The sequence below is a fragment of the Salvelinus namaycush genome, unplaced genomic scaffold (genome assembly GCF_016432855.1).
Source record: "Salvelinus namaycush isolate Seneca unplaced genomic scaffold, SaNama_1.0 Scaffold1067, whole genome shotgun sequence".
Lineage (NCBI taxonomy): Eukaryota > Metazoa > Chordata > Actinopteri > Salmoniformes > Salmonidae > Salvelinus > Salvelinus namaycush.
The window spans coordinates 4,038-31,253 of record NW_024057750.1 but is presented as its reverse complement, the minus strand read 5'-3'; the positions used below and the strand labels follow the sequence as shown (position 1 = coordinate 31,253).

The 27,216-nt window shown below is 45.1% G+C and overlaps 1 protein-coding gene across 1 annotated transcript; it reads right to left on the bottom strand.

The window, feature by feature from the left end:
* Positions 1-1,589: 1,589 nt before the first annotated feature.
* On the bottom strand, positions 1,590-27,216 carry LOC120035605 (protein sidekick-1-like; the record flags this gene model as incomplete). The annotated part of the gene is made up of 11 exons (XM_038982202.1): positions 1,590-1,596; positions 2,316-2,521; positions 3,398-3,530; positions 4,054-4,174; positions 5,347-5,484; positions 8,364-8,528; positions 10,926-11,051; positions 15,282-15,443; positions 17,333-17,470; positions 17,911-18,097; positions 27,101-27,216. Coding segments are annotated over 11 exons (1,499 nt in total), but the record flags the coding sequence as incomplete, so codon positions are not given.

The following is a 27,216-nucleotide window of genomic DNA, read 5'->3' as shown; positions in this document are numbered from 1 at the left end:
TGTCTGGGGGGGCAGTAGACAGGGAGAGGTTGACTCCAGGGAAACAACACATTATGTCTAGGGGCAGTAGACAGGGAGAGGTTGACTCCAGGGAAACAACACATTATGTCTGGGGGCAGTAGACAGGGAGAGGTTGACTCCAGGGAAACAACACATTATGTCTGGGGGGCAGTAGACAGGGAGAGGTCGACTCCAGGGGAACAACACATTATGTCTGGGGGCAGTAGACAGGGAGAGGATGACTCCAGGGAAACAACACATTATGTCTAGGGGGCAGTAGACAGGGAGAGGTCGACTCCAGGTAAACAACACATTATGTCTAGGGGGCAGTAGACAGGGAGAGGTCGACTCCAGGGAAACAACACATTATGTCTGGGGGGGCAGTAGACAGGGAGAGGTCGACTCCAGGGAAACAACACATTATGTCTGGGGGGGCAGTAGACAGGGAGAGGTCGACTCCAGGGAAACAACACATTATGTCTAGGGGCAGTAGACAGGGAGAGGTCGACTCCAGGGAAACAACACATTATGTCTGGGGGGGCAGTAGACAGGGAGAGGTCGACTCCAGGGAAACAACACATTATGTCTGGGGGGGCAGTAGACAGGGAGAGGTCGACTCCAGGGGAACAACACATTATGTCTGGGGGGGCAGTAGACAGGGAGAGGTCGACTCCAGGTAAACAACACATTATGTCTGGGGGCAGTAGACAGGGAGAGGATGACTCCAGGGAAACAACACATTATGTCTGGGGGGCAGTAGACAGGGAGAGGTCGACTCCAGGGAAACAACACATTATGTCTGGGGGGCAGTAGACAGGGAGAGGTCGACTCCAGGGAAACAACACATTATGTCTGGGGGCAGTAGACAGGGAGAGGTTGACTCCAGGGAAACAACACATTATGTCTGGGCAGTAGAGGAGTGGACCACTATATCTCACCCTATTCCCTATACAGCCCTATGAGGCTCTGGTCTAAAGTAGTGCACTATATAGGGAACAGGGGGCCTTTTAGGACGCAGACATGGTTCAGATGCCAAACTAAACAAACTAATCTAGCTAATGGTCTCCCTGACAACCAGACAGACAGGCTCGCACTGGAGATGATTTAAATGCTTACAACATTCTCCTTCCTTCCTCCCTCCCTCCCTCAAGTCCAAAGCTGAGATGATTATCAAGTCAATTGAATTTTCTTCTTCTTGGGTTTTTGTTTTAAAAGCTGTATCAGCAGCTTCAGTGTCTGTGTCTGTGAAACGGTGTGAACCTGAAAACCGTCCCCTCGGATATCGGGCCTGTAACTCCACAATTCTCAGTTCCTTAGCTGTGGTATCACTGTTTCATTCTGTGACATCACTGTTCCATTCTGTGACCTCACTGTTCCATTCTGTGACATCACTGTTTCATTCTGTGACATCACTGTTTCATTCTGTGACATCACTGTTTCATTCCGTGACATCAATGTTCCATTCTGTGACATCACTGTTCCATTCTGTGACATCACTGTTTTATTCTGTGACAGTGCAAAACTACACTCCAGAGAGATGTGGAATATCTGTGTGTGTGTGTGTACACAGTGACATCACAATAGTAAATCTATGATCTGGAAACACACATTGACACGGTGATGTGATTGGAGCATGAACTAAGAGGACAGAAAGGGAGAAGAGTCCACTAAGAAGTATACACCAACAGTCTTTCCTGTTCAGTGGGGCATGGAGAAGGGAAAGAGGGAGGTGTGTAGGTGTGGACATAGTATTTCCTCTTGGTTCTACACTCCTCCTCTACATCTCCCCCCTCCTCCTCTCCCTCCATCCTCCTCTCATTCCATCCTCCTCTTCCTCCATCCTCCTCTCCCTCCATCCTCCTCTCATTCCATCCTCCTCTCCCTCCATCCTCCTCTCCCTCCCATCCTTCTCTCCCTCCATCCTCCTCTCCCTCCCATCCTCCTCTCATTCCATCCTCCTCTCCCTCCATCCTCCTCTCATTCCATCCTCCTCTCCCTCCATTCTCCTCTCCCTCCATCCTCCTCTCCCTCCTCTCATTCCATCCTCCTCTCCTCTCTCTCCATCCTCCTCTCCCTCCATCCCTGTATCCTACCACAGTAGTGGGCTCCAAACCTCCTCCGCTTCGCCCTCTGTGTGTGTGAGCGTGTGTGTGTCTGCGCATGTGTGCATGTGCACGTGTCAGACAAAGGATGAGAACCCCGTGACGGGCGTACGTGAGCCTGGTGGATTAGTATTGGGGTTGGCGTGCGTGTGTGTGTGTGGGAGTGTGTGTGGGAGTGTGTGTGTGTGCGCGGGCAGCCCAGTGGGTGTGTACGCTCCTCCTGTGCTGTGCTGTGTGACCACGGTCTGGTAGTAGGGCTCGTCAGCGCTGGAACACTCCTCGTAGCCGTACCCTGGACTTAACCCCTTCAGGCCTTTAGGCTGTCTCTTCCAGCTGTTATAGTAGGTGGGGTCTGACATGTAGTGATTAACAAAGGAATGTTTAGGATGATGATCATCCTCACAGTCACTGTCTGTTACCTACAGAGAGACAGACAGAGAGAGAGAGACAGACAGAGAGAGAGACAGACAGACAGAGAGAGAGAGAGAGAGAGAGAGAGCGAGAGAGAGAGAGACAGACAGACAGAGAGAGAGAGAGACAAAGAGAGAGACAGACAGAGAGAGAGAGAGAGAGAGATACAGACAGAGAGAGACAGACAGAGAGACAGAGAGAATGGCAGAGAGACAGGCAGAGAGACAAACAGAGAGAGAGAGAGCGAGAGAGAGAGAGAGAGAAACAGAGAGAGAGAGAGACAGGCAGAGACAGGCAGAGAGACAGACAGAGAGAGAGAGACAGGCAGAGACAGACAGAGAGACAGACAGAGAGAGAGAGACAGACAGAGAGACAGGCAGAGAGACAGACAGAGAGAGAGAGAGAGAGAGAGAGAGAGAGAGACAGAGAGACAGAGAGAGAGACAGACAGAGAGAGAGAGACAGGCAGACAGAGAGAGAGAGAGAGAGACAGATGGTTAGTTGGGGAGTTTGTGCGTGTCTGCTGTGTGTGTCTGTTGTGTGTGTGTGTGTCTGCTGTGTGTGTCTGTTGTGTGTGTGTGTCTGCTGTGTGTGTCTGTTGTGTGTGTGTGTCAGCTGTGTGTGTCTGTTGTGTGTGTGTCTGTGTGTCTGCTGTGTGTGTGCATCTGCTGTGAGCATACCTCAGACTCTGATATATCAGTATGTTTCTCTGTGAGCGTACCACAGACTCTGAGACGTCAGTAGGTTTCTCTGTGAGCGTAGCTCAGACTCTGAGATGTCAGTAGGTTTCTCTGTGAGCGTACCACAGACTCTGAGACGTCAGTAGGTTTCTCTGTGAGCGTAGCTCAGACTCTGAGATGTCAGTAGGTTTCTCTGTGAGCGTACCTCAGACTCTGAGACGTCAGTAGGTTTCTCTGTGAGTGTGGTGCTCTCTGTAAGGATGGCTCCATTGTTGTAGTCATCACACAGGTCTTCATCAGAGTAGTGGAGGAGGCCTGGACTGGGCCTGGGAGGGGACCTACAAACACACACACACGCACACGCACACACATACAGACACACAGTTAATATGGGATAGCTCCCCATATTGGTGTCCTGTAAACTAGGGACAAGGACAGATTTGGTTTTGTTTACCTGGATGCAGCTTTAATCTCTCACTGCAGTGGGCTATATCAGCTTTAATCTCTCACTGCAGTGGGCTAAATCAGATTTAATCTCTCACTGCAGTGGGCTAAATCAGATTTAATCTCTCACTGCAGTGGGCTATATCAGCTTTAATCTCTCACTGCAGTGGGCTAAATCAGCTTTAACCTCTCACTGCAGTGGGCTAAATCAGCTTTAATCTCACTGCAGTGGGCTAAATCAGCTTTAATCTCACTGCAGTGGGCTAAATAAACTTTAATATCTCACTGCAGTGGGCTAAATCAGCTTTAATCTCTCACTGCATCATCCTCTCCTCCCTCCATCCCTCTCCCACCCTTCTCTCCTCTCCACTCCTCCCTCCCCTCCCCTCTCTTCCCTCCCTTTCTCCCTCCCTCTACCTAGTTCCATTCTTCTTGTGGAAGGTGCTCTTGTTGTTCAGAGTTCTGCTGTTGAGTTCCAGAGCTGTGAATCCTCCATTGTCCAGGGTTACGGACTCCTCCACCGTAGACACATGCTTTCCTACAACAAGAAAATAACAAGCAACTTTTCCAGGGAAACAGAAGAGGTCAGGTGTGAGTACTTTCTTCCCTCTCACATCTTGTCCTCCTCTTCAGACCCCCCTCTTTCCCTCTCAATTCAATTCAATTCAATTCAAGGGGCTTTATTGGCATGGGAAACATATGTTTATGTTATAGCTATAGATAATATACAAAACATATGTTAATGTTATAGCTATAGATAATATACAACAGTGAAATGAACAATATTCTTTCCCTCTCTCTTCTCCGGTGGTTGCCAGGGTTTCCGTGGTAACAGATTACAAGGGTGTCCCAATGTGACCCATGGTTTGGCCCAGAGTGTTATTCACTTTGGTAAGAAGGAGGACACAGACACTCACTAGGAGCCCCTCTACAGACAGAAGACAGTCAGACAGTCAGACAGTCAGACAGTCAGACAGACAGACAGACACACAGACACTCACTCGGAGTGTAGGTGTGTATTAGGTGTAGGTGTGTAGGTGTGTAGGTGTGTATTAGGTGTTAGGTGTGTAGGTGTGTAGGTGTGTATTAGGTGTTAGGTGTGTAGGTGTGTATTAGGTGTTAGGTGTGTAGGTGTGTAGGTGTGTATTAGGTGTTAGGTATGTGTAGGTGTGTATTAGGTGTTAGGTATGTGTAGGTGTGTGTAGGTGTGTAGGTGTGTGTATTAGGTGTAGGTGTGTAGGTGTGTGTATTAGGTGTGTAGGTGTGTTTAGGTGTGTGTAGGTGTGTGTATTAGATGTAGGTGTGTGTAGGTGTGTATTAGGTGTGTGTATTAGGTGTGTGTAGGAGTGTGTAGGAGTGTGTAGGTGTGTAGGTGTGTGTATTAGATGTAGGTGTGTGTATTAGGTGTGTGTAGGAGTGTGTAGGAGTGTGTAGGTGTGTAGGTGTGTGTATTAGATGTAGGTGTGTGTATTAGGTGTGTGTAGGAGTGTGTAGGTGTGTGTAGGTGTGTAGGTGTATATTAGGTGTAGGTGTGTGTAGGTGTGTATTAGGTGTGTAGGTGTGTAGGTGTGTATTAGGTGTAGGTGTGTAGGTGTGTATTAGGTGTGTGTAGGAGTGTGTAGGAGTGTGTAGGTGTGTAGGTGTGTGTATTAGATGTAGGTGTGTGTATTAGGTCTGTGTAGGAGTGTGTAGGTGTGTAGGTGTGTGTACCTGTGCTACAGCTCCTGTACTGCTGGTTGTGTCCGTGCAGCAGGAGGCTGAACACCAACATGAGGATCATGATCAGACCAATCAGAGCCAAGACCAACAGGAACCACCACTCCTCATAGAAGGGACGGTCCCACAGCGCTACGGACAGACATATCACTGTTATGAAGGCCTTTATAACCAGTCTGGTGACAGGATGCTGTTGGTACTGTTACAGCTGCTCCAGTCCCACAGCGCTACGGACAGACACATCACTGTTATGAAGGCCTTTATAACCAGTCTGGTGACAGGATGCTGTTGGTACTGTTACAGCTGCTCCAGTCCCACAGCGCTACGGACAGACACATCACTGTTATGAAGGCCTTTATAACCAGTCTGGTGACAGGATGCTGTTGGTACTGTTACAGCTGCTCCAGTCCCACAGCGCTACGGACAGACACATCACTGTTATGAAGGCCTTTATAACCAGTCTGGTGACAGGATGCTGTTGGTACTGTTACAGCTGCTCCAGTCCCACAGCGCTACGGACAGACATATCACTGTTATGAAGGCCTTTATAACCAGTCTGGTGACAGGATGCTGTTGGTACTGTTACAGCTGCTCCAGTCCCACAGCGCTACGGACAGACATATCACTGTTATGAAGGCCTTTATAACCAGTCTGGTGACAGGATGCTGTTGGTACTGTTACAGCTGCTTCAGTCCCACAGCGCTACGGACAGACACATCACTGTTATGAAGGCCTTTATAACCAGTCTGGTGACAGGATGCTGTTGGTACTGTTACAGCTGCTCCAGTCCCACAGCGCTACGGACAGACATATCACTGTTATGAAGGCCTTTATAACCAGTCTGGTGACAGGATGCTGTTGGTACTGTTACAGCTGCTCCAGTCCCACAGCGCTACGGACAGACATATCACTGTTATGAAGGCCTTTATAACCAGTCTGGTGACAGGATGCTGTTGGTACTGTTACAGCTGCTCCAGTCCCACAGCGCTACGGACAGACACATCACTGTTATGAAGGCCTTTATAACCAGTCTGGTGACAGGATGCTGTTGGTACTGTTACAGCTGCTCCAGTCCCACAGCGCTACGGACAGACACATCACTGTTATGAAGGCCTTTATAACCAGTCTGGTGACAGGATGCTGTTGGTACTGTTACAGCTGCTTCAGGCCCACAGCGCTACGGACAGACACATCACTGTTATGAAGGCCTTTATAACCAGTCTGGTGACAGGATGCTGTTGGTACTGTTACAGCTGCTCCAGTCCCACAGCGCTACGGACAGACATATCACTGTTATGAAGGCCTTTATAACCAGTCTGGTGACAGGATGCTGTTGGTACTGTTACAGCTGCTCCAGTCCCACAGCGCTACGGACAGACACATCACTGTTATGAAGGCCTTTATAACCAGTCTGGTGACAGGATGCTGTTGGTACTGTTACAGCTGCTCCAGTCCCACAGCGCTACGGACAGACATATCACTGTTATGAAGGCCTTTATAACCAGTCTGGTGACAGGATGCTGTTGGTACTGTTACAGCTGCTTCAGGCCCACAGCGCTACGGACAGACACATCACTGTTATGAAGGCCTTTATAACCAGTCTGGTGACAGGATGCTGTTGGTACTGTTACAGCTGCTCCAGTCCCACAGCGCTACGGACAGACATATCACTGTTATGAAGGCCTTTATAACCAGTCTGGTGACAGGATGCTGTTGGTACTGTTACAGCTGCTCCAGTCCCACAGCGCTACGGACAGACACATCACTGTTATGAAGGCCTTTATAACCAGTCTGGTGACAGGATGCTGTTGGTACTGTTACAGCTGCTCCAGTCCCACAGCGCTACGGACAGACATATCACTGTTATGAAGGCCTTTATAACCAGTCTGGTGACAGGATGCTGTTGGTACTGTTACAGCTGATTCAGGCCCACAGCGCTACGGACAGACATATCACTGTTATGAAGGCCTTTATAACCAGTCTGGTGACAGGATGCTGTTGGTACTGTTACAGCTGCTCCAGTCCCACAGCGCTACGGACAGACACATCACTGTTATGAAGGCCTTTATAACCAGTCTGGTGACAGGATGCTGTTGGTACTGTTACAGCTGATTCAGGCCCACAGCGCTACGGACAGACATATCACTGTTATGAAGGCCTTTATAACCAGTCTGGTGACAGGATGCTGTTGGTACTGTTACAGCTGCTCCAGTCCCACAGCGCTACGGACAGACATATCACTGTTATGAAGGCCTTTATAACCAGTCTGGTGACAGGATGCTGTTGGTACTGTTACAGCTGCTTCAGGCCCACAGCGCTACGGACAGACACATCACTGTTATGAAGGCCTTTATAACCAGTCTGGTGACAGGATGCTGTTGGTACTGTTACAGCTGCTTCAGGCCCACAGCGCTACGGACAGACACATCACTGTTATGAAGGCCTTTATAACCAGTCTGGTGACAGGATGCTGTTGGTACTGTTACAGCTGCTCCAGTCCCACAGCGCTACGGACAGACACATCACTGTTATGAAGGCCTTTATAACCAGTCTGGTGACAGGATGCTGTTGGTACTGTTACAGCTGCTCCAGTCCCACAGCGCTACGGACAGACACATCACTGTTATGAAGGCCTTTATAACCAGTCTGGTGACAGGATGCTGTTGGTACTGTTACAGCTGCTCCAGTCCCACAGCGCTACGGACAGACACATCACTGTTATGAAGGCCTTTATAACCAGTCTGGTGACAGGATGCTGTTGGTACTGTTACAGCTGCTCCAGTCCCACAGCGCTACGGACAGACACATCACTGTTATGAAGGCCTTTATAACCAGTCTGACACTAGATGGCAGCACAGTGTTAAAACAGCGACTGTGTTACTGTGAGTGTGTATGTGTGTCAGGCCTGTGTGTGAGTGTGTATGTGTGTATGTGTGTCAGGCCTGTGTGTGAGTGTGTGAGTGTGTATGTGTGTCAGGCCTGTGTGTGAGTGTGTCTGTGTGTATGTTTACCAGCGAGCGCGGTGGATGGCGTGCTGGGTTCTCCATAACCGTAGCGATTGACAGCGATGACACGGAACTCATATCCGACCCCTGACCTCAGACGGTCCATCTCCACGGTTACTGACCTACTGCTGGGGGGGAGGAGCCTGACAAACGAGTCCCACATGCCTTCATCTGAAGAGAGAGAGCGAGACGGGAAAGAGAGATAGAGGGGGGAGAGAGAGGGAGAGAGAGAACGAAGGGAGAGAAAAATGGAGGGTAGTGAGAGAATGTAAAAAGAGGTGTAAATATCATTAGTGATAGAAGGAGAGGAACGATAGGAGAGGAAAGAGAGGAGAGGGAAGATAGAAGGAGAGGGAAGAGAGAAGGAGAGGGAAGAGAGGAGAGGAAAGATAGGAGAGGAAAGAGAGAAGGAGAGGGAAGATAGAAGGAGAGGGAAGATAGAAGGAGAGGGAAGATCGAAGGAGAGGGAAAATCGAAGGAGAGGGAAAATTGAAGGAAAGGGAAAATAGAAGGAGAGGAAAGATAGGAGAGGAAAGATAGGAGAGGGAAGATAGAAGGAGAGGTAGATAGATGGACAGGGAAGATAGAAGGAGAGGTAGATAGAAGGAGAGGGAAGATAGAAGGACAGGGAAGAAAGAAGGACAGGGAAGATAGAAGGAGAGGTAGATAGAAGGAGAGGTAGATAGAAGGAGAGGTAGATAGGAGGAGAGGTAGATAGAAGGAGAGGTAGATAGGAGGAGAGGTAGATAGGAGGAGAGGTAGATAGGAGGAGAGGTAGATAGGAGGAGAGGTAGATAGAAGGAGAGGTAGATAGGAGGAGAGGTAGATAGGAGGAGAGGTAGATAGGAGGAGAGGTAGATAGATGGAGAGGGAAGATAGAAGGACAGGTAGATAGGAGGAGAGGTAGATAGGAGGAGAGGTAGATAGGAGGAGAGGTAGATAGGAGGAGAGGGAAGATAGGATGAGAGGTAGATAGGAGGAGAGGTAGATAGAAGGAGAGGGAGATAGAAGGAGAGGGAAGATAGAAGGAGAGGAAAGAGAGAAGGAGAGGGAAGATAGAAGGAGAGGAAAGAGAGAAGGAGAGGGAAGATAGAAGGAGAGGGAAGATAGATAGAAGGAGAGGAAAGAGAGAAGGAGAGGGAAGATAGAAGGAGAGGAAAGAGAGAAGGAGAGGGAAGATAGAAGGAGAGGTAGATAGAAGGAGAGGTAGATAGAAGGAGAGGAAAGAGAGAAGGAGAGGGAAGATAGAAGGAGAGGGAAGATCGAAGGAGAGGGAAGATCGAAGGAGAGGGAAAATCGAAGGAGAGGGAAGATAGAAGGAGAGGTAGATAGGAGGAGAGGTAGATAGAAGGAGAGGTAGATAGGAGGAGAGGTAGATAGGAGGAGAGGTAGATAGGAGGAGAGGTAGATAGAAGGAGAGGTAGATAGGAGGAGAGGGAAGATAGAAGGAGAGGAAAGAGAGAAGGAGAGGGAAGATAGAAGGAGAGGGAAGATAGAAGGAGAGGGAAGATAGAAGGAGAGGTAGATAGGAGGAGAGGTAGATAGAAGGAGAGGTAGATAGGAGGAGAGGTAGATAGGAGGAGAGGTAGATAGGAGGAGAGGGAAGATAGAAGGAGAGGTAGATAGGAGGAGAGGTAGTTGGAGGAGAGGTAGATAGAAGGAGAGGTAGATAGGAGGAGAGGTAGATAGAAGGAGAGGTAGATAGAAGGAGAGGTAGATAGAAGGAGAGGGAAGAGAGAAGGAGAGGGAAGATAGAAGGAGAGGTAGATAGGAGGAGAGGTAGATAGGAGGAGAGGTAGATAGGAGGAGAGGTAAATAGGATGAGAGGTAGATAGGAGGAGAGGTAGATAGGAGGAGAGGTAGATAGGAGGAGAGGTAGATAGAAGGAGAGGGTAGATAGGAGACATTTAAAGAGTGAAATAGAGAAGATAGTGAAAGAGAGAAGGTGAAAGAGAGAAAGAAAGAGAACATGAGAAAAAGACAGAATGGGAAAGAGAATCAATAACCACACACACACACACACACACACACACACACACACACACACACACACCACACCACACCACACCACACCACACCACACCACACCACACACACACACACACACACACACACACACACACACACACACACACACACACACACACCTCACACACACACACCTCACACACACACACCACAGACATACCACAGACACACCACGCCACACACACACACCACAGACATACTACAGACACACCACACCACACACGCACACGCCACAGACACACCACACCACATACACACCACAGACACACCACAGACACACCAGAGACACCACACACACACACACACCACAGACACGCCACACATTCACACACATACCAAAGACACCACACACACACACATACACCACATACACCACAGACACAACATGCACTACAGACACCACATACACACACCACATACACCCCGCCGACACACACCGCCGACACACCCCACCCACCACAGACACAACCCACTCACCACAGACACACACCACATACACACCACACACCACACACCACAGACACACATTCGCTTGCTCACCTGAGGTACGAGCCTCGATGATGTAACCTATGACAGGTCCCGCCCCCGCGTCTCCCTCCGACCAATGAATGGTCAGCGCCGAGGAGGACTTGGTGACTGACATCTCCATGGGCGAACCAGGGGTGCCTGGGGGAGAGAGGGAGGAGCCATTCAGACCATATAAACACAGAGACCTGTAGATGTTGGGGATGTTGGTGTGTATAGCAGGTCTGGAGCTGAACACACTAACACACACACACACACACACACACACACACACACACACACACACACACACACACACACACACACACACACACACACACACACACACACACACACACACACACACACACACACACACCTCACACACACACCTCACACACCACATATGGCGATGGCGCCATCTTATCGTGTTTAATGGTGTTTTTGTACTATTTTGTTATTTTTTTCTTATCGTTTTGTGTAACTTATTTTTTAACAACCTAATGTTGCTGCTACCATCTCTTATGACCGAAAATAACTTCTGGACATCAGGACTAGCGATTTCTCACCGCCGACTGGAGCAAACTTTTTCCTTTAACGAGTCCGACGAGAAGGATATCCTGCTTTCACTGGAACAGGCCCAGATCCACGCCTTCTGCGTGAAGAAACGATGCAGGAAAAGAGGACGCAGATCGGGCAGCCTTCTGAGAATCCGGAGGCGAGCGAGTAAACTCCCACTGCCTTCTGTTCTTCTTGCTAACGTGCAATCATAGGAAAATAAAATTGATGATCTACGATTAAGATTATCCTACCAAACGGGACATTAAAAACTGTAACATTTTATGTTTCACCGAGACGTGGCTGAACGAAGATACGGATAATATAGAGCTGGTGGGATTTTCTATGCACCGGCAAAACAGAGACGCTACCTCTGGTAGGACGAGGTGGGGGGATGTGTGTCTATTTGTCAATAACAGCTGGTGCGTGATGTCTAATATAAAATACGTTTCAAGGTATTGCTCGCCTGAGGTAGAGTATCTTATGATAAGCTGTAGACAGCACTATCTACCAAGAGAGTTCTCATCTGTGTTATTCGTAGCCGTCCATTTACCACCACAAAACGAAGCTGGTACTAAGACCGCACTCAACCAACTCTATAAGGCCATAAGCAAAGAAGAAAATGCTCATCCAGAAGCGGCGCTCCTAGTGGCAGGGGACTTTAATGCAGGCAAATTTAAATCAGTTTTACCACATTACCAGCATGTCACATGTGCAAAAACATCCTAGACCACCTTTACTCCACACACAGAGATGCATACAAAGCTCTCCCCCGCCCTCCATTTGGCAAATCTGACCATAATTCTATCCTCCTAATTCCTGCTTACAAGCTAAAACTAAAGCAGGAAGTACCAGTGACTCGCTCAATACAGAAGTGGTCAGATGAGGCAGGACTGTTTTTCTAGCACAGACTGGAATATGTTCCGGGATTCATCCAATGGCATTGAGGAATATACTACCTCAGTGATTGGCTTCATCAATAAGTGCATTGATGATGTCGTCCCCACAGTGACCGTACGTACATATCCCAACCAGAATCCATGGATTAAAGGCAACATCCACATCGAGCTAAAGGCTAGAACTGCCACCTTCAAGGAGCGGGAGACTAATCCGGGCGCTTATAAGAAATCCCGCTATGCCCTCAGACGAACCATCAAACAAGCAAAGCGTCAAAACAGGATAAAGATTGAATCCTACTACACCGGCTCTGACGCTCGTCAGATGTGGCAGGGCTTGTAAACTATTACGGACTACAAAGTGAAACCCAGACGCGAGCTCCCCATTGACGCGAGCCTACCAGACGAGCCAAATCCTTTTATGCTCGCTTCGAGGCAAGCAAACACTGAAGCATGCACGAGACCACCAGCTGTTCTGGATGACTGTGTGATAATGCTCTCGGTAGTCAATGTGAACAAAACCTTTAAACAGGTCAACATTCACAAAGCCGCTGGGCCAGACCGATTACCAGGACGTGTACTCAAAGCATGCGTGGACCAACTGTCAAGTGTTTTCACTGACATTTTCAACATTTCTTCACTGACATTTTCAACATTTCTTCACTGACATTTTTCCCTGACCGAGTCTGTAATACTTACATATTTCAAGCAGACCACCATAGTCCCTGTGCCCAAGGAAGCGAAGGTAACCTGCCTAAACGATTACCGCCCCATGGGACTCACATCTGTAGCCATGAAGTGCTTTGAAAGGCTGGTCATGGCTCACATCAACAGCATCCTCCCGGATACCGGGATCCACTCCAATTTGCATACCGCCCCAGCAGATCCACCGATGATGAAATCTCTATTGCACTCCACACTGCCCTTTCCCACCTGGACAAAATGAACACCTCTCTGAGAATTCTGTTCATTGACTACAGCTCAGCGTTCAACACCATAGTGCCCACGAAGCTCATCACTAAGCTAAGGACTCTGGGACTAAACATCTCCCTCTGCAACTGGATCCTGGACTTCCTGACGGGCCGCCCCCAGGTGGTAAGAGTAGGCAACACGTCTGACACACTGATCCTTAACACTGGGGCCCCTCAGGGGTGTGTGCTTAGTCCCCTCCTGTATTCCCTGTTCACCAACGACTGCGTGGCCAAACACTACTCCAGCACCATCATTAAGTTTGCTGACGACACAATAGTGGTAGGCCTGATCACCGACAACGATGAGACATCCTATGGGGAGGAGGTCAGAGACCTGACCGTGTGGTGCCAGGACAACAACCTCTCCCGCAATGTGAGCAAGACAAAGGAGCTGATCGTGGACTACAGGAAAAGGCGGGCCGAACAGGGCCCCCATTAACATCAACGTGGCTGTAGTGGAGCGGGTCAAGAGTTTCAAGTTCCTTGGTGTCCACATCACCAACAAACTATCATGGTCCAAACATAGAGGACACGACAAAACCTATTCCCCCTCAGGAGACTGAAAATATTTGGCATGGGTCTCCAGATCCTCAAAAGGTTCTACAGCTGCACCATCGAGAGCATCCTGACCGGTTGCATCACCGCCTGGTATGGCAACTGCTCGGCATCTACAGACGGTAGTGAGAACGGCACAGTACATCACTAGGGCCAAGCTTCCTGCCATCCAGGACCTACAGTGTATAATAGGTGGTGTCAGAGGAAAGCCCATAAAATTGTCAGAGACTCCAGTCACACAAGTTAGAGACTGTTATCTCTGCTACCGCACGGCAAGTGGTACCAGAGCGCCAAGCCTAAGACCAAAAGGCTCCTCAACAGCTTCTACCCCAAAGCCATAAGACTGCTGAACAATTCATAAAATTGCCACCGGACTATTTACACTGACCCCCCCCCCCCCCCCCTCCCTTTTGTACACTGCTGCTACTCGCTGTTTGTTTGTTACCTATGCATAGTCACTTCGCCCCCACCTACATGTACAGATTACCTTTAGCCTGTACCCGTGCACACTGACTCGGTACCGGTTCCCCCTGTATATCGCCTTGTTATTCTTATTGTGTTACTTTTTATTATTACTTTTTATTCTAGTCTACTTGGTAAATATTTTCTTCTTCTTGAAGTGCTGTTGGTTAAGGGCTTGTAAATAAAGCATTTCAGGGTAAAGTCTACACTTGTTGTATTCGGCGCATGTGATAAAGTTGGATTTGATACACACACACCTCACACACCTCACACACACTCTCACACACCTCACACACACACCTCACACACTAAACACACACACATCACACACACACACCTCATACACACCATACACACCACACACACCTCACACACACATCTCACACACCTCACACACACACACCTCATACACACCATACACACCACACACACCTCACACACACATCTCACACACTAAACACACACACCTCACACACTACACACACCTCACACACACACCTCACACACTACACACACACACCTCACACACTACACACACCTCACACACACATCTCACACACTAAACACACACACCTCACACACTACACACACCTCACACACACACCTCACACACTACACACACACACCTCATACACACCATACACACCATGCACACCACACACACATCTCACATACACCTCACACACTACACACACACACCTCACACACTACACACACCTCACACACACATCTCACACACTAAACACACACACCTCACACACTACACACACCTCACACACACACCTCACACACTACACACACCTCACACACACACCTCACACACTACACACACACACACCTCATACATACCATACACACCACACACACATCTCACACACATCTCACACACATCTCACACACATCTCACACACTATACACACACCTAACCCCTCCCCCCCTTCTCTCCTTACCCGGTAGAGGTTGTGAGGTGACGTTACAGTGTGCAGCAGGTCCGTAGCTGACTGTTCTGGCCTGGACACTGAACCTGTAGGTTCCTCCTTTAGTCAGGTCTCTGACCTTTAACCAACGCTGCCAGCTACCCTTCACATCCACCGTCACCACCCGACTCACACCTACACACACACACACACACACACACACACACACACACACACACACACACACACACACACACACACACACACACACACACACACACACACACACACACACACACACAGAGGACACTTTAAAACATGTGAAGTTATACAAACACTATTAAACTCCATTAAACACTATTAAACACTATTAAACACTATTAAAGACCATTAAACACCATTAAACACTATTAAACACCATTAAACACTATTAAACACTATTAAACACTATTAAACACCATTAAACACTATTAAACACCATTAAACACCATTAAACACTATTAAACACTATTAAACACCATTAAACACTATTAAACACTATTAAACACCATTAAACACTATTAAACACTATTAAACACCATTAAACACTATTAAACACTATTAAACACCATTAAACACCATTAAACACCATTAAACACTATTAAATACCTATTAAACACCTATTAAACACCTATTAAACACTATTAAACACTATTAAACACCTATTAAACACTATTAAACACTATTAAACACCATTAAACACCATTAAACACCATTAAACACTATTAAAGACCATTAAACACCATTAAACACCATGAAACACCATTAAATACTATTAAACACTATTAAACACCATTAAACACTATTAAACATCATTAAACACCATTAAACACTATTAAACACTATTAAACACCATTAAACACCATTAAACACTATTAAAGACCATTAAACACCATTAAACACTATTAAACACTATTAAACACTATTAAACACCATTAAAGACCATTAAACACTATTAAACACTATTAAACACTATTAAACACTATTAAAGACCATTAAACACCATTAAACACTATTAAAGACTATTAAAGACCATTAAACACTATTAAAGACCATTAAACACCATTAAACACTATTAAACACTATTAAACACTATTAAAGACCATTAAACACCATTAAACACTATTAAAGACTATTAAAGACCATTAAACACTATTAAAGACCATTAAACACCATTAAACACTATTAAACACCATTAAACACTATTAAAGACCATTAAACACTATTAAACACTATTAAACACCATTAAACACTATTAAACACTATTAAACACTATTAAAGACCATTAAACACTATTAAAGACCATTAAACACCATTAAACACTATTAAACACTATTAAAGACCATTAAACACTATTAAAGACCATTAAACACCATTAAACACTATTAAACACTATTAAACACTATTAAAGACCATTAAACACTATTAAAGACCATTAAACACTATTAAAGACCATTAAACACCATTAAACACTATTAAACACTATTAAAGACCATTAAACACTATTAAACACTATTAAACACCATTAAACACTATTAAACACCATTAAACACCATTAAACAACTTGTTAGGTGTGTGTGTTGCTAGGCGTGTGTGTGTGTTGTTAGGTGTGTGTGTGTTGCTAGGCGTGTATGTGTGTTGCTAGGTGTGTGTGGGTGTTAGTTACCCTGTACAGGCTGTGCGTGTTGCTAGGTGTGTGTGGGTGTTTTGCTAGGTGTGTGTGGGTGTTAGTTACCCTGCACAGGCTGTGTAGGTTGCTAGGTGTGTGTGGGTGTATTGCTAGGTGTGTGTGGGTGTTAGTTACCCTGTACAGGCTGTGTGTGTTGCTAGGTGTGTGTGGGTGTTAGTTACCCTGTACAGGCTGTGTGTGTTGCTAGGTGTGTGTGGGTGTTAGTTACCCTGTACAGGCTGTGTGTGTTGCTAGGTGTGTGTGTGTGTGTTAGTTACCCTGTACAGGCTGTGTGTGTTGCTAGGTGTGTGTGTGTGTGTGTTAGTTACCCTGTACAAGCTGTGTGTGTTGCTAGGTGTGTGTGGGTGTTAGTTACCCTGTACAGGCTGTGTAGGTTGGTAGACCACCCTGTACCCCTCCACCACCCCGTTAGAAGCGCTGGGCGCCCCCCAGGAGACGTTGACACTCCATCCTGTTACCTCCGAAAACGACAGGAAACTAGGCTGGCTGGGGGCTGGGGGGAGAGAGTAGGTTACACACTGCAGACCTGGGATCAGATACTATTAGATGTATGTGTATATTCTCAGTGTCTGCTTTAGACAGCGCAGACCTGGGATCAGATACTATTAGATGTATGTGTATATTCTCAGTGTCTGCTTTAGACAGCGCAGACCTGGGATCAGATACTATTAGATGTATGTGTATATTCTCAGTGTCTGCTTTAGACAGCGCAGACCTGGGATCAGATACTATTAGATGTATGTGTCTGCTTTAGACAGTCTGGGGACTGTTCTATTCCATCCATGACAACAGTCTCCATCATTATCAAGCCCAGATAAAGACTTTTCATTGAGTTCAAATCATATTTGAAGCCAGGTCTAACATATACGCATCCCAGGGTTCACTGGGTGGGTTAGGGGTTAGAGGTTAGGGGATAGAGGTCAGGGAACCTACCGGCCTGTAGGGTCTTGGCGCCCCGGGGTTCGCTGGGCGGGCCGTCTCCAGCTACGTTGAAGGCAGACAGCGTGACGAGGTAGGACGTGTAACATGTGAGGTTGACCAGACGAACACGCGTATCAGGAACAAACACCAACGTCATCTTCTCTGTCTGGTTCTGTCTGTCACGCTGCCAGTAGCGGATCTGATCACATCACAGGAAACAGGAAGACGTCACACACAGGAAGTGAAGTGAGACCATTTTCTACTGAGACAATGGATCCTTTCTGACTCCCTACCCTTGTACCTGAAGGGTACACACGAGCTCAATATTCTGCTGTTGACCTGACTTCTGATGTATTATATAACAACATGACCTGATGTACCCAGCAGAATGATGTTGTGATGTATTCTATAACAACATGACCTGATGTACCCAGCAGAATGATGTTGTGATGTATTCTATAACAACATGACCTGATGTACCCAGCAGAATGATGTTGTGATGTATTCTATAACAACATGACCTGATGTACCCAGCAGAATGATGTTGTGATGTATTCTATAACAACATGACCTGATGTACCCAGCAGAATGATGTTGTGATGTATTCTCTAACAACATGACCTGATGTACCCAGCAGAATGATGTTGTGATGTATTCTATAACAACATGACCTGATGTACCCAGCAGAATGATGTTGTGATGTATTCTATAACAACATGACCTGATGTACCCAGCAGAATGATGTTGTGATGTATTCTATAACAACATGACCTGATGTTCCCAGCAGAATGATGTTGTGATGTATTATATAACAACATGACCTGATGTATTCTATAACAACATGACCTGATGTACCCAGCAGAATGATGTTGTGATGTATTCTATAACAACATGACCTGATGTTCCCAGCAGAATGATGTTGTGATGTATTCTATAACAACATGACCTGATGTATTATATAACAACATGACCTGATGTACCCAGCAGAATGATGTTGTGATGTATTATATAACAACATGACCTGATGTTCCCAGCAGAATGATGTTGTGATGTATTATATAACAACATGACCTGATGTTCCCAGCAGAATGATGTTGTGATGTATTCTATAACAACATGACCTGATGTACCCAGCAGAATGATGTTGTGATGTATTCTATAACAACATGACCTGATGTTCCCAGCAGAATGATGTTCTGATGTATTCTATAACAACATGACCTGATGTATTCTATAACAACATGACCTGATGTATTCTATAACAACATGACCTGATGTACCCAGCAGAATGATGTTGTGGTGTATTATATAACAACATGACCTGATGTACCCAGCAGAATGATGTTGTGATGTATTATATAACAACATGACCTGATGTTCCCAGCAGAATGATGTTGTGATGTATTCTATAACAACATGACCTGATGTATTCTATAACAACATGACCTGATGTTCCCAGCAGAATGATGTTGTGATGTATTCTATAACAACATGACCTGATGTACCCAGCAGAATGATGTTGTGATGTATTCTATAACAACATGACCTGATGTACCCAGCAGAATGATGCTGTGATGTATTCTATAACAACATGACCTGATGTACCCAGCAGAATGATGTTGTGATGTATTCTATAACAACATGACCTGATGTACCCAGCAGAATGATGTTGTGATGTATTCTATAACAACATGACCTGATGTACCCAGCAGAATGATGCTGTGATGTATTCTATAACAACATGACCTGATGTACCCAGCAGAATGATGTTGTGATGTATTCTATAACAACATGACCTGATGTACCCAGCAGAATGATGTTGTGATGTATTATATAACAACATGACCTGATGTACCCAGCAGAATGATGTTGTGATGTATTATATAACAACATGACCTGATGTTCCCAGCAGAATGATGTTGTGATGTATTCTATAACAACATGACCTGATGTATTCTATAACAACATGACCTGATGTTCCCAGCAGAATGATGTTGTGATGTATTCTATAACAACATGACCTGATGTACCCAGCAGAATGATGTTGTGATGTATTCTATAACAACATGACCTGATGTACCCAGCAGAATGATGCTGTGATGTATTCTATAACAACATGACCTGATGTACCCAGCAGAATGATGTTGTGATGTATTCTATAACAACATGACCTGATGTTCCCAGCAGAATGATGTTGTGGTGTATTATATAACAACATGACCTGATGTACCCAGCAGAATGATGTTGTGATGTATTCTATAACAACATGACCTGATGTATTATATAACAACATGACCTGATGTATTATATAACAACATGACCTGATGTATTATATAACAACATGACCTGATGTACCCAGCAGAATGATGTTGTGATGTATTCTATAACAACATGACCTGATGTACCCAGCAGAATGATGTTGTGATGTATTCTATAACAACATGACCTGATGTTCCCAGCAGAATGATGTTGTGGTGTATTATATAACAACATGACCTGATGTATTATATAACAACATGACCTGATGTATTATATAACAACATGACCTGATGTACCCAGCAGAATGATGTTGTGATGTATTCTATAACAACATGACCTGATGTACCCAGCAGAATGATGTTGTGATGTATTCTATAACAACATGACCTGATGTACCCAGCAGAATGATGTTGTGATGTATTATATAACAACATGACCTGATGTTCCCAGCAGAATGATGTTGTGATGTATTCTATAACAACATGACCTGATGTACCCAGCAGAATGATGTTGTGATGTATTCTATAACAACATGACCTGATGTACCCAGCAGAATGATGTTGTGATGTATTCTATAACAACATGACCTGATGTACCCAGCAGAATGATGTTGTGATGTATTATATAACAACATGACCTGATGTTCCCAGCAGAATGATGTTGTGATGTATTCTATAACAACATGACCTGATGTACCCAGCAGAATGATGTTGTGATGTATTATATAACAACATGACCTGATGTATTATATAACAACATGACCTGATGTATTATATAACAACATGACCTGATGTTCCCAGCAGAATGATGTTGTGATGTATTCTATAACAACATGACCTGATGTATTATATAACAACATGACCTGATGTACCCAGCAGAATGATGTTGTGATGTATTCTATAACAACATGACCTGATGTTCCCAGCAGAATGATGTTGTGATGTATTCTATAACAACATGACCTGATGTTCCCAGCAGAATGATGTTGTGATGTATTCTATAACAACATGACCTGCTGTATTATATAACAACATGACCTGATGTTCCCAGCAGAATGATGTTGTGATGTATTATATAACAACATGACCTGATGTTCCCAGCAGAATGATGTTGTGATGTATTATATAACAACATGACCTGATGTTTCCAGCAGAATGATGTTGTGATGTATTATATAACATGACCTGATGTTCCCAGCAGAATGATGTTGTGATGTATTCTATAACAACATGACCTGATGTACCCAGCAGAATGATGTTGTGGTGTATTATATAACATGACCTGATGTTCCCAGCAGAATGATGTTGTGATGTATTCTATAACAACATGACCTGATGTACCCAGCAGAATGATGTTGTGGTGTATTATATAACATGACCTGATGTTCCCAGCAGAATGATGTTGTGATGTATTATATAACAACATGACCTGATGTTCCCAGCAGAATGATGTTGTGATGTATTATATAACAACATGACCTGATGTTCCCAGCAGAATGATGTTGTGATATATTCTATAACAACATGACCTGATGTACCCAGCAGAATGATGTTGTGATGTATTATATAACAACATGACCTGATGTATTATATAACAACATGACCTGATGTTCCCAGCAGAATGATGTTGTGATGTATTATATAACAACATGACCTGATGTTCCCAGCAGAATGATGTTGTGATGTATTATATAACAACATGACCTGATGTACCCAGCAGAATGATGTTGTGATGTATTCTATAACAACATGACCTGATGTACCCAGCAGAATGATGTTGTGATGTATTATATAACAACATGACCTGATGTACCCAGCAGAATGATGTTGTGATGTATTCTATAACAACATGACCTGATGTACCCAGCAGAATGATGTTGTGATGTATTCTATAACAACATGACCTGATGTACCCAGCAGAATGATGCTGTGATGTATTCTATAACAACATGACCTGATGTACCCAGCAGAATGATGTTGTGATGTATTATATAACAACATGACCTGATGTATTCTATAACAACATGACCTGATGTACCCAGCAGAATGATGTTGTGATGTATTCTATAACAACATGACCTGATGTACCCAGCAGAATGATGTTGTGGTGTATTCTATAACAACATGACCTGATGTCCCCAGCAGAATGATGTTGTGATGTATTCTATAACAACATGACCTGATGTACCCAGCAGAATGATGTTGTGATGTATTCTATAACAACATGACCTGATGTATTATATAACAACATGACCTGATGTATTATATAACAACATGACCTGATGTACCCAGCAGAATGATGTTGTGATGTATTATATAACAACATGACCTGATGTACCCAGCAGAATGATGTTGTGATGTATTATATAACAACATGACCTGATGTTCCCAGCAGAATGATGTTGTGATGTATTATATAACAACATGACCTGATGTACCCAGCAGAATGATGTTGTGATGTATTATATAACAACATGACCTGATGTTCCCAGCAGAATGATGTTGTGGTGTATTATATAACAACATGACCTGATGTTTCCAGCAGAATGATGTTGTGATGTATTATATAACAACATGACCTGATGTACCCAGCAGAATGATGTTGTGATGTATTATATAACAACATGACCTGATGTACCCAGCAGAATGATGTTGTGATGTATTCTATAACAACATGACCTGATGTACCCAGCAGAATGATGTTGTGATGTATTATATAACAACATGACCTGATGTATTATATAACAACATGACCTGATGTTCCCAGCAGAATGATGTTGTGGTGTATTATATAACAACATGACCTGATGTTCCCAGCAGAATGATGTTGTGATGTATTCTATAACAACATGACCTGATGTCCCCAGCAGAATGATGTTGTGATGTATTCTATAACAACATGACCTGATGTATTATATAACAACATGACCTGATGTATTATATAACAACATGACCTGATGTATTCTATAACAACATGACCTGATGTTCCCAGCAGAATGATGTTGTGATGTATTCTATAACAACATGACCTGATGTACCCAGCAGAATGATGTTGTGATGTATTCTATAACAACATGACCTGATGTACCCAGCAGAATGATGTTGTGATGTATTCTATAACAACATGACCTGATGTTCCCAGCAGAATGATGTTGTGATGTATTATATAACAACATGACCTGATGTACCCAGCAGAATGATGTTGTGATGTATTCTATAACAACATGACCTGATGTTTCCAGCAGAATGATGTTGTGATGTATTATATAACAACATGACCTGATGTTCCCAGCAGAATGATGTTGTGATGTATTATATAACAACATGACCTGATGTACCCAGCAGAATGATGTTGTGATGTATTCTATAACAACATGACCTGATGTACCCAGCAGAATGATGTTGTGATGTATTCTATAACAACATGACCTGATGTACCCAGCAGAATGATGTTGTGATGTATTATATAACAACATGACCTGATGTATTATATAACAACATGACCTGATGTTCCCAGCAGAATGATGTTGTGGTGTATTATATAACAACATGACCTGATGTTCCCAGCAGAATGATGTTGTGATGTATTCTATAACAACATGACCTGATGTCCCCAGCAGAATGATGTTGTGATGTATTCTATAACAACATGACCTGATGTATTATATAACAACATGACCTGATGTATTATATAACAACATGACCTGATGTATTATATAACAACATGACCTGATGTACCCAGCAGAATGATGTTGTGATGTATTATATAACAACATGACCTGATGTACCCAGCAGAATGATGTTGTGATGTATTATATAACAACATGACCTGATGTACCCAGCAGAATGATGTTGTGATGTATTCTATAACAACATGACCTGATGTTTCCAGCAGAATGATGTTGTGATGTATTATATAACAACATGACCTGATGTTCCCAGCAGAATGATGTTGTGGTGTATTATATAACAACATGACCTGATGTACCCAGCAGAATGATGTTGTGATGTATTATATAACAACATGACCTGATGTTCCCAGCAGAATGATGTTGTGATGTATTATATAACAACATGACCTGATGTACCCAGCAGAATGATGTTGTGATGTATTCTATAACAACATGACCTGATGTATTATATAACAACATGACCTGATGTACCCAGCAGAATGATGTTGTGATGTATTCTATAACAACATGACCTGATGTATTATATAACAACATGACCTGATGTTTCCAGCAGAATGATGTTGTGATGTATTATATAACAACATGACCTGATGTACCCAGCAGAATGATGTTGTGATGTATTATATAACAACATGACCTGATGTATTATATAACAACATGACCTGATGTACCCAGCAGAATGATGTTGTGATGTATTATATAACAACATGACCTGATGTTCCCAGCAGAATGATGTTGTGATGTGAGTTCATCCTGTCACTATAATTGATACTTCTCATTATTACTGGACTGGAACATTCTAGCACAAAACCCACTCTTTAAAACCTCAACTCTACAAAAGTAATTTCACTGTCTCTACATCTCTCCCCTCTCTCTTCTCTCCATTTCTCCCCTTCTCTCGCTCCAACTCTCCCCTTCTCCCTCTCCTCTCCATTTCTCCCTTTCCTCTCCATCTCTCCCCTTCTCCCTCTCCTCTCCATTTCTCCCCTTCTCCCTCTCCTCTCCATTTCTCCCCTTCTCCCTCTCCTCTCCATCTCTCCCCTTCTCCCTCTCCTCTCCATCTCTCCCCTTCTCTCTCTCCTCTCCATCTCTCTTTCCTCTCCATCTCTCTCCTTCTCCCTCTCCATCTCTCCCCTTCTCCCTCTCCTCTCCATCTCTCCCCTTCTCCATCTCTCCACTTCTCCCTCCCCTTCTCCCTCTCCTCTCCATCTCTTCTCATCCTTTCTCTCTTCTTCAAAGAAGGAGTATTAGTTATTCCCTCGTTTCCTCTCCTCATATCAGGATTCTGCAGGGATCTGAATATTAGTTATTCCCTGGTTTCCTCTCCTCATATCAGGATTCTGCAGGGATCTGAATCCACCGTCTTACTCCTCTGCTCGGAAAATACTACTTTCACTCCTTTTTATTCTCCTGCAGAAATCAGTGTATCTACAGCAGCACTGATAACCTGCTGTTTGATGTTCTAACTGACTCTGAGAGGGGAAGGAGAGAGAGAGTAGAGGAAGGAGAGGGAGAGGAGAGGAGAGGAAGGAGAGAAGAGAGGAAGGAGAGGGAGAGGAGAGGAAGGAGAGAGAGAGGAAAGGAAGGAGAGAAGAGAGGAAGGAGAGGGAGAGGAGAAGGAGAGAGAGAGAAGAGAGAACGGAGAGGGAGAGGAGCGGCAGGAGAGAAGAGAGGAAGGAGAGGGAGATGAGAGGAAGGAGAGAGAGAGGAGAGGAAGGAGAGGGAGAGGGAGAGGAGAAGGAGAGAGAGAAGAGAGGAAGGAGAGGGAGAGGAGAGGAAGGAGAGAAGAGAGGAGGGAGAGGAGAGGAAGGCGAGGGAGAGGAGAAGGAGAGAGAGAAGAGAGGAAGGAGAGGGAGAGGAGAGGAATGAGAGAAGAGAGGAAGGAGAGGGAGAGGAGAGGAAGGAGAGGGAGAGGAGAGGAAGGAGAGAAGAGAGGAAGGAGAGGGAGAGGAGAGGAAGGAGAGGGAGAAGAGAGGAAGGAGAGAGAGAAGAGAGGAAGGAGAGAGAGAAGAGAGGAATGAGAGAGAGAAGAGAGGAAGAAGAGGGAGAGGAGAGGAAGGAGAGGTAGAGGAAGGAAAGGGAGAAGAGAGGAAGGAGAGAGAGAACAGAGGAAAGAGAGGGAGAGGAGAGGAGAGGAAGGAGAGGGAGAGGAAGGAAAGGGAGAAGAGAGGAAGGAGAGAGAGAAGAGAGGAAGGAGAGAAGAGAGGAAGGAGAGGGAGAGGAGAGGAAGGAGAGGGAGAGGAAGGAAAGGGAGAAGAGAGGAAGGAGAGAGAGAAGAGAGGAAGGAGAGGAGAGGAAGGAGAGGGAGAGGAAGGAAAGGGAGAAGAGAGGAAGGAGAGAGAGAAGAGAGGAAGGAGAGGGAGAGGAGAGGAAGGAGAGAAGAGAGGAAGGAAAGGGAGAAGAGAGGAAGGAGAGAGAGAAGAGAGGAAGGAGAGGGAGAGGAGAGGAAGGAGAGAAGAGAGGAAGGAAAGGGAGAAGAGAGGAAGGAGAGAGAGAAGAGAGGAAGGAGAGGGAGAGGAGAGGAAGGAGAGAAGAGAGGAAGGAAAGGGAGAAGAGAGGAAGGAGAGAGAGAAGAGAGGAAGGAGAGGGAGCGGAGAGGAAGGAGAGAAGAGAGGAAGGAAAGGGAGAAGAGAGGAAGGAGAGAGAGAAGAGAGGAAGGAGAGAGGAGAGGAAGGAGAGGGAGAGGAAGGAAAGGGAGAAGAGAGGAAGGAGAGAGAGAAGAGAGGAAGGAGAGAAGAGAGGAAGGAGAGGGAGAGGAGAGGAAGGAGAGATGAGAGGAAGGAGAGGGAGAGGAGAGGAAGGAGAGAAGAGAGGAAGGAGAGAGAGAATCTAAATAATAAAAACCTTCAGACTCCAAAAGAGAATTTGAGGAAAATGTGAATGTGTGTGTAGGATGTCGGTGTGTGTGTGTGTGTGTGTGTGTGTGTGTGTGTGTGTAGGATGTCGGTGTGTGTGTGTGTGTGTGTGTGTGTGTGTGTGTGTGTGTGTGTGTGTGTGTGTGTGTGTGTGTGTGTAGGATGTCGGTGTGTGTGTGTGTGTGTGTGTGTGTGTGTAGGATGTCGGTGTGTGTGTGTGTGTGTGTGTGTGTGTAGGATGTCGGTGTGTGTGTGTGTGTAGGATGTCGGTGTGTGTGTGTGTGTGTGTGTGTGTGTGTGTGTGTGTGTGTGTGTGTGTGTGTGTGTGTGTGTGTGTGTGTGTGTGTGTGTGTGTGTAGGATGTCGGTGTGTGTGTGTGTGTAGGGGTGGGTGTTACCTTGTAACCCTGGATGAGTCCATTCTGTGTGTGTAGGGGTGGGAGGTCCCAGGTCACCTCCAGTACAGTAGGGGAGACAGGCACCACTCTGATAGACTGGGGTGGCAAGGAGGGAG